Raw genomic sequence first — 8,417 nt, 5'->3', positions numbered from 1 at the left:
GTTTTTCCAGCAGGAACGAACAAAAGTAAGCTCTTTGACGTATCAAGCAATTAACGGGAGCCTATACTGCTCTTAAGATACATACAAACAAACAGGCAACTCTCGAGACGCCCGGACTGGTCTTGGCAGGATTTTATTTAATGTGTACTTAAACTTTGCATTTTTAACCTCCTCGCCAATTGGGTTTTCCAGCATGGATGACAAGTTATCTCTTCTCGGATATTCTTACGGTAGATTCTGATCAAAGTTTGAGAGTGTTGGTGAGACAAGAGTACACACACCGCAATGCCTTCCATTAACGAGGATAACAGACCCGATAATGACTGTTCCCTCCCGTCTCCTTCATTTAAGGGGAATCTCAATCGCTTCATCTATGACTCTCCGCCTAAAGGGAGCCTCGTCGTGCAGCAGACGCAAAGTGAAGAAGCGGGGCGCTTTCTGAAGCGAAAATTCTCCAACAGCGATGTTGTGGAGGTGGATATAGCAGTGTCTCGAGAAGTCACGCGAATCACCCGCTCTGTCTCCCGTGCTGGCATAGGTCTCCTCACGCCCCCGTTGGGACTCGAGAAAAGTCGATCTGAGCCGTCCTCCCCATCCCGTAGGAACCCCAGTCGCCAAACACCAAGGGCCAGTGCCAACTCCAGCAGAGTCTCCCTCACATCCGCCGCTAATTTCCGCTTCCCCACCCGTCCAATATGCAACCTCCGTGACACCATCCCTCACAACCTCGTCCTCCTCTTCATAGGTGTAAACCCAGGTATCATGACAGGGCAAACGGGCCACGTCTATGCGCATCCTTCAAACCTCTATTGGAAACTACTTCATTCCTCTGGCATAACCGATTACCGCCATCCTCCTTCCGATACGTACCAACTCCCGGAGCTGTATAGCGTCGGCAATACGAACATTGTTGAGAGACCCACCAGGGATGCTAGCCAGCTATCCAGGAAAGAGATGGATGACGGTGTGCCGGTGCTCGAGAGGAAAATTAGAGAGAAGAGGCCAGAGGCTGTTTGTCTTGTTGGCAAGAGTATTTGGGAGGCGGTATGGAGGGTTCGCAGGGGAAGGGCGATCAAGAAAGAGGAGTTCAGGTACGGATGGCAGGATGAGGGGGATAGGATGGGGAGGACGAAGGAGTGGAAGGGGGCTAGGGTATTTGTAGCTACGACGACTAGTGGGTTGGCGGCTGGAATGACGATGGCGGAGAAGCAGGCTGTGTGGAGTGAGCTGGGCGAGTGGGTAAAGAGGCGGAGGGAGGAGAGGGAGAAGGCTGGTATTCCCAAGGTTACGGTTGTGGAGGATGGATAGTAAGTGAAGGGGTTGAGTGACTCTTGCTTGCTCATTTGGAAAGATGTACTTTGATATACTTGCTTGGTGTATTTATAGATATAGTGCAGCCCATTTGGTAAACACATTTTACAATGACTTTATCAAACGGAGGAGATTCCCCGTTCAACGTTATTTTGGGCTCGTGCCGTGCAAATAGCATGCTGTGCCACGTAGCAAATTCAGATACACCATTAGTTCAATTTCTATTTACACCTCATGTCCCTTGAACTATTAACTACTATACATATCTTCTACCTCCGTTTTCTTCACTATGTCTTCTCCACATTATGATGGTCCTTCATCACTACTACTCAGATCTTCAGGCATATGAATAGGGAGATCCCTAGTGAAATCAAGTTCCCCCCTCTCTTTGCCCCTGTCATTAAACCATTCTTCCAAATCCACGTGAATTCTCAACTCCTTCTCAACAAGTACATTCCACACCTTTCTCAGCTCATCCTGTCCCATCAGCTCCCGTAACCCCCGTTCTCGAAATGCAAGCAATACCAACTCCTTCGCCCATGGGCAAGAACGTATCGCGCGATAAAATACCTCTCTCGCACGCCCCCACTGTGATAGCGTAAGTTCGAAAAGAATGTACAGTTTCCAGGTAGAAGCGCTGGATTGTCCAGATGGACTGGTGAGTGCTGATTCGAAAACTGCACGGGCAGAATGGACAGTCGACCCCGACGAGACACCTCGGTGGAGTTCGGTGAAAATAGAAAAGAGATGGGGGATTAGCGTCGAGCTTGTCGAAAAGCAGGTTTGTAAAAATTTGTCGTTTTCGTTACATGTTTTCGGGGTTGTATATTGACGCAGGACGGAGCGGACGCGGTCATCAATCCGGAAACGAGATTCATTCCAGGCAAAGAGACTGAGGAATAAGGTGTTTTGCGGGAAGTGAGATATGCTATCTGTTAATTCCGACCGAAGGAGGACTGGTTTGTATATCCTGGTTGAAGTGGCGTGGTGATACAGAAGTTTCGCTTTCGCTTGCAAGAGGAGTTCTCCAAATAATGTGTTTTCTAACCGATGTGCGACAAGGCGGGAATGACCAGTTGCGTAGACATTTATAGCAGCGTCAATGTCGAGGTTCCTAGTCAAATAGACCAACAACCCGAGGCATTCGACAGCGCTAACGAACACGTTAGGCTTCCGCGAGGTGAGGCCATGCTCCTGGGTTTCAGTGAGGTACTGCGCAGAGTGTCAGTAGTTTTCGGAAAATATTGTTATGGACGCTTACCATTTGAGCCTTGAGGAATTCGGCAGGTCTGATAGATGTAGAGGATTTAGAATCATCGGCTAAGGTGGTTGAATCTATGGTGCCAGTGGGGATCGCGAGTAACAATCGAACTGTCTTGTCATTGTTAAGGTCGGTAAGAATCTCCCAGGCCCAAGTTCGCCATAACAGTATGCTGTCTACTTTATCCTCCTTCTTCAAACTGTCGCTCATCGATAAGGCTGTGGTCCAAACATGCTCTGCCGCTGTTATCCGGCCGCTGCGAATTTCCATCAGAGCATAAGCATTATATAGTCTCAGGCTTGATGAACGTTTCTTAAGAAGGTTCTTCGCATATTTTTTTGCCTCACTGGCATTTGAAATAAATTCAAGCGCAACAGTGAACTCTGCAAGATCATCCCGCTCGGGAAACCGATTCACCAAGTGTCGTAGTGTTCTCCTCACCCACTCGCCGTCAAGAGGGCTGTGACCATTCAAATATGTGTTTTTCCATACTCGAAGCTCCGAGAACCAAGTTCCATTATCAAATAATGTGTCTGAACTGTTTGCAAAGGTGGGTAGAGGGAAGGTGTTCAGTTGGCTGTGAATAGGATCTTGTGGCCCATGAACCACATCTGAGAACCACGTTGGCAACTGGCTATCAAAATCATCGAGCAGATTGTTGCGAACAAATGGATCTCTGCGCCATTGATTTAGAACATCCTCATTCCCAGATGATGCTAGTGGAGGGAGACCACAGAAAATCATGAAAGCGCCAATTAGTAAATCGGGAACATCTGAATATGAAATAAGAAAATCAGTGATATCCGAAGACAATATCACTCGATATGGATCATCCTCTTCGACATCGTCCGAGGTGCGAGCTGGAAGACGCGAATAGCGCATTTTGCATCGTTCAGATTGCTCCCAGGATTCAAATATTGATTTTTGATCTATTTCCCAACTTGGGCCATTTGATTTGGGATTAGGAGATACATTTTCCCCGCCGCCCCAACCTTTTGCCCCAATTTCCCCGATCCTCGGTATTTCGCTATCCCAAAATTCACAAAAGGCAGGTAATTCAGCCTTAACATCTCTCGATATATCAAGTGACGCGGGGTGGAAGAAATTGAACTCTAAAGCTGCTTGCCACAGGCCAACGGCATGCTCCACATATCCTGCCTCTCGCATGAAGCAACTTAGGCGGAGCATAAGATATATGCTGATCACATTGAGTTCTGAGCTGCTTTTGCGCGATGCGTTGAGCTTCAAGCAGTCTATGAAAATCGATCGGCATTGCTCATATGTAAAATTAACAAAACGAGTTTGTTGAAAGTCCAAATATTTAATCCAAAGATTGATGTAATCCGGGTTCTCTTTTAGAATGTCCTTCCATTTGTTTGAGAGTGTTTTGGTGTCGTATAATGTTGTCGCTTCCTCCATCATACCAAGCAGGAGACGATCCCGGTGAGCTTTAGGAGGCAATTTACTTAGTGCTTTTTCGTACATTGATATTTTGATATCCGCAACACTCCTCTTCTCTGCTGTAGTGAGTCTGCGTTGTCCGTTACTCGTGGCGATTCCAACCAACGAGCTCTGATGCTCAATGAGTTGCAGCCAGCTTTCAATGTCATCCGGGCGTTCTGTGACCCTTCTGGATAGGTCGGCATTGCGGCGGCGGGCACTTTCATCATCAGAAGCTATATCTGAGTCTGAAACTATGACCGCACCTCCGGAAAGTTCTTTGGGTACTTTAGCCTTTCCTTCGATTGATCTGTAATCAATGGTACTGTCCTCGGGCGTTGATTCCCTGGATATAATTTCCCCATGAAAACTCCTACGTTTTCTAGAACCATCGGAAGCTAATGGCAAGAAATCTTTCTGAGCGTCAATAAACGGATTATTCTCTGGATCCGGCCTTACTCGAAATTTTGTCTCTCTCCTAGGTTCCTTCCTGAGAAAGTCTCTATTCTTTTGACTTGGGCTATCATAGCTAGCAGTATTGTGTCTGATTACCACGGTATTTTCATCCTCATTGTTGCGATCAATAGTGTAACTTGGTGGCAATCCAATAACCCTCCTGAGCCAGAGCGGAAGTATTTTGGAATACTGTAACGATTTAAACTGCCGTACGCCACATTGTATTTATCACCCTTTTTATCTATGATAAAAAGGTCCTGTTCGTCGAGTTTATCTGGCTTGGGTTCTACCCTTCTGCTATCCCGAGAATGCGGCTCACGGTGGCGATCCAGCTCAGCACTCCGCGAATGGGAATGACCCCTAAACCGCGAGTGTCTAGATTCGTGTCTAAACCGTTCATGTTTTCTGGAAGCTCCTCCTTTTTCGTGTTCAGAGCTGACTTCCGCGCTTGCTGTGGATGATGGTGGTCGGAAGCTCGCGAACTTCGGGATTGGCTTCTGTTCCTGAAACTGCATAAGATAGATTGTACCCTATACATGGTCCAATACAAATAATATTTAAAAATTTACGCACCTTTGGATCCCCCAAATCCATATCCGAGAATCGCAGATGGGCGCTTCTCTCATCGTCGCTGGTGAGTTGTGGTCAAGATTGCGGCCGCGTGCAATTGCTGTTTTGGTAAGGTTTGCCCTCGGGAAAAATTTCCATTTTCGTCAAAAATTTTACGTCGTTCTCAATAATTTTGCAAAGAGCGTTGATTAAGCCACCGCCAGGGAGATTTCAACGATAGTGAGCAGAAAAGCCTGGGGGTTATAATTGAGTATGTTGCTGGCCATTTGATCCTTGTTCCTCAAAAATTTCGAAATCTTCCGACCCAGCTCACCGCAATGGCCTCCTCGCTCACGGTGCAGCTGTCGCAAATAGCGGCGACCTCGACGCACCAGCTTGATTTGAAAGCCCAAAGGATTGCTCACTCGAAATCTTTGCTGTTTGAACAGAGGAATGCGGTGTCCCAGAGCTTTGACACTATTTACCAAATATGTTATGAAGGCTTTCAGGAATTATGCGCACTGGATCCACGGTTTGCGAGATTCCGGCGTACGATATTTAACGAACAGAGCAAGACCGAGGATAGGCTTGAAATGAATGCAGAACAAAATAAAGAACTAGATATTGTTTTGGAGGAATTCCTGGCACTTGTTGGTAGCCGCCTTCTACTGCAGCCTGCTATCAAATCGGTTGAGTGGCTTGTTCGTCGTTTTCGGTATGTCTACAATTATCGAACATCACTCTACTGATAGCTAGTTTTAACCTAACATGGATCCTCAGAGTTCACGAGTACAATACCGATTTTGTCTTACTCACATTCCTCCCATACCACACAACCGACTTATTCAAGGTACTGCTGTCGATTCTGCCTGAAAACCTCCCGCCCACTTTCAAAGTTTTAAACCCCTATAGGCGGAGTTTGACCTTGCCACCTCGACATCCAATTGTCCATAGCGCCTCAACGAATAAACTCTTTTTTTCTGCTCTAAATAATTATGTTTTGCAAGTCAGCAAGGCTCAGGCCCATTATCAAGGGCTTCTATCTTTTTGGGCTGGCGTCACCGCAGAAGCAGTAGCTAACATGTTGGACGCCGCGAACTCTGGAAGACGAGAGGTGGAAAAAAGGAATCAGGAAGATGTTTTGCTCCAGATACTTCCGGTTCTACATACCGGATTTGGACTACCAAAAGTCCCTGAACTTGTCATCGGTTGTTACATGCTCTGTGTTGTTATCGCTAATAAAACATTGCTTGAAGATAATGTGTTGGACGGGCTCATGGAGGCTGTCGCCGGAACTTGGACTCAGGAGACTATCTTGGCAGGGTTGACATGCTTATCAGTCCTGGGGCAACACAAGACTTCACAGGGACTTCCTCGGAATGTTGTTAAGTCTATCACTCGTTTCGAAAACTCCCTTGACATGATTGCTGAGCTCCGCACACGATACTCTATGACAGGATTACTTCTTGGTTTGATAAATGGATGCACCAAGGACATTAGTAACCAGAAGGATTTGACTCCCTTACAGTTAGTTGACGACATTATACAGCGCGACATTTTAGAGTCAGATGCTTTGATTCAGGCAATGGTTACTATTCTTCAAGCAGCCAACGATTTGCAAAGGTCCGGCCTTATGATCGAAGAGAGTCGGTCAATCCTCTCAGGAATGATCCAGCACTTTACTGAGTCAGAGCCGTTGGCACCTCTCCTGCAAAGTGCTATTCGGGAAGCAAAAATTGACCTCAATGCACTAGAAATCGGCCTTGAGACGGTTCTTGAAAGCAACCGAGTTCTGGTAACCATAGACGATGTCAATATGGAAGATTCTGATGCCACCGTTGAAAAGGAGAACGTGTTTGCTGAGACCCTGGAAGCGATTCCCAAATCTACCAAGCACACTTCTTTTCTTGAAGAACCACATTCGGCCATTTTCAGTCAACTGGCACACGCATTTGTTCTTGCCACTGGGAACAAGCAAAAACAATCACAATTTGTTGATTTACCTATTTTAAAACGTGATTCATCTCTGCAGGGCACTTTGATTCTCTCCTTCTTCCTGCGATTTTGTTCTGGACCATATCCATCTGCAAGCAGAGCATCAGCTATCCAACTTATGACGGACTGTCTTACTGAGAATGCCTCCGCCTGCTTTGATATGCAAGTGACTCTTCCATATATAATATCGGCGCTCTGTGATCCGTCGGAGAGGGTCCGAAGAGAAGCAGCTAGCCTGCTGGCCGCTTTTGAACGTAGTTGCGCAAAAATCAAGAAAGAGGACGAGCACAAGCCCCAGCGTTGCTGGGGATTCGAGACTCTCTACGGGAAGAGTGAGCTATCCAAATATCTTCGGTGGCTATCTCCACGAGACGTTTACAAATTCACCCGTCGAGTCTTATTGCCTGCTTTGGAGGAGTGCATACTGGACCCAGCCCAAATCGGAAGCGTGTTGGAACCCGTCCAAGGAGCGCATTAACCCATTGGACCCGAACTCGTTGGATGAACCCATCAACCCGTTGGACGTCGAACCCGTTGGATGAGGAAGTCGAACACGCTGGACCCAACCCGTTGGACGTCAAACCCGTCCCAGGAGCGCATTAACCCGTTGGACGTCGAATCCGTTGGATGAACCCATCAACCCGTTGGAAGTCGAACACGCTGGACGATTATATCAGAAGGTAGAGGGGCGGGAAGATCGAGTCAGGGGCATAGAGGTCAAATGACATCACAGGTGAGAGGCAGATGTTGACGAGCACCACATAGAGATAAAAGATATATGCATATATAAAGATCGATGAAGCGCATTAACCCGTTGGGAGTTGAAGACGCTGGACCCAAACCCGTTGGACGTCAAACCCGTCCAAGGAGCCCATTTACCCATTGGACCCGAACCCGTTGGATGAACCCATCAACCCGTTGGACGTCGAACCCGTTGGACCCAACCCGTTGGACGTCAAACCCGTTGGACGTCAAACCCGTTGGACGTCAAACCCGTCCCAGGAGCGCATTAACCCGTTGGACGTCAAACCCGTCCCAGGAGCGCATTAACCCGTTGGAAGTCGAACACGCTGGACCCAACCCGTTGGACGTCAAACCCGTCCAAGGAGCGCATTAGCCCATTGGACCCGAACCCGTTGGATGAACCCATCAACCCGTTGGAAGTCGAACACGGTGGACGATTATATCAGAAGGTAGAGCCGGGGGAAGATCGAGTCAGGGGCATAGAAGGTCAAATGACATCACAGATGAGAGGCAGATGTTGACGAGCACCACATAGAGATAAAAGATATATGCATATATAAAGATCGATGAAGCAAGAGGAAAAGGAGCAAAAAGAAAGAGGGTAAAGAGATATAATATAGCTAGATCAGGTTCAAAAATATTGGAGTTTTAAAGAGCATTA

General features: G+C 47.2%; 4 protein-coding genes across 4 annotated transcripts in view; 2 read left to right on the top strand and 2 right to left on the bottom strand.

The window, feature by feature from the left end:
* Positions 1–342: 342 nt before the first annotated feature.
* On the bottom strand, positions 343–908 carry HCAG_05178 (conserved hypothetical protein; the record flags this gene model as incomplete). Its single annotated transcript, XM_001539661.1, has 2 exons — positions 343–796; positions 871–908. 2 exons carry the CDS (start codon positions 906–908, stop codon positions 343–345), a joined length of 492 nt encoding a protein of 163 aa, XP_001539711.1.
* A 706-nt stretch (positions 909–1,614) lies between these two features.
* Positions 1,615–4,983, bottom strand: HCAG_05177 (predicted protein; the record flags this gene model as incomplete). The annotated part of the gene is made up of 4 exons (XM_001539660.1): positions 1,615–2,523; positions 2,573–3,825; positions 3,997–4,358; positions 4,682–4,983. The coding sequence occupies 4 exons, from the start codon at positions 4,981–4,983 to the stop codon at positions 1,615–1,617; spliced, it is 2,826 nt and encodes a 941-aa protein (XP_001539710.1).
* A 372-nt stretch (positions 4,984–5,355) lies between these two features.
* Positions 5,356–7,490, top strand: HCAG_05176 (conserved hypothetical protein; the record flags this gene model as incomplete). The annotated part of the gene is made up of 2 exons (XM_001539659.1): positions 5,356–5,732; positions 5,798–7,490. The coding sequence occupies 2 exons, from the start codon at positions 5,356–5,358 to the stop codon at positions 7,488–7,490; spliced, it is 2,070 nt and encodes a 689-aa protein (XP_001539709.1).
* A 662-nt stretch (positions 7,491–8,152) lies between these two features.
* Positions 8,153–8,417, top strand: part of HCAG_05175 (conserved hypothetical protein) — a gene marked incomplete at both ends in the record, with an annotated part of 3,841 nt that continues 3,576 nt past the window's right edge. Inside the window, one exon of the mRNA XM_001539658.1 lies at positions 8,153–8,205. Coding sequence (XP_001539708.1) covers positions 8,153–8,205 — 53 coding nt within the window. The remainder of the gene's footprint in view (positions 8,206–8,417) is intronic.

This window comes from Histoplasma capsulatum, genomic scaffold, assembly GCF_000149585.1.
Source record: "Histoplasma capsulatum NAm1 scaffold_5 genomic scaffold, whole genome shotgun sequence".
Lineage (NCBI taxonomy): Eukaryota > Fungi > Ascomycota > Eurotiomycetes > Onygenales > Ajellomycetaceae > Histoplasma > Histoplasma mississippiense.
The sequence above is the reverse complement of the archived record's forward strand: the minus strand, read 5'-3'. Positions and strand labels throughout refer to the sequence as shown.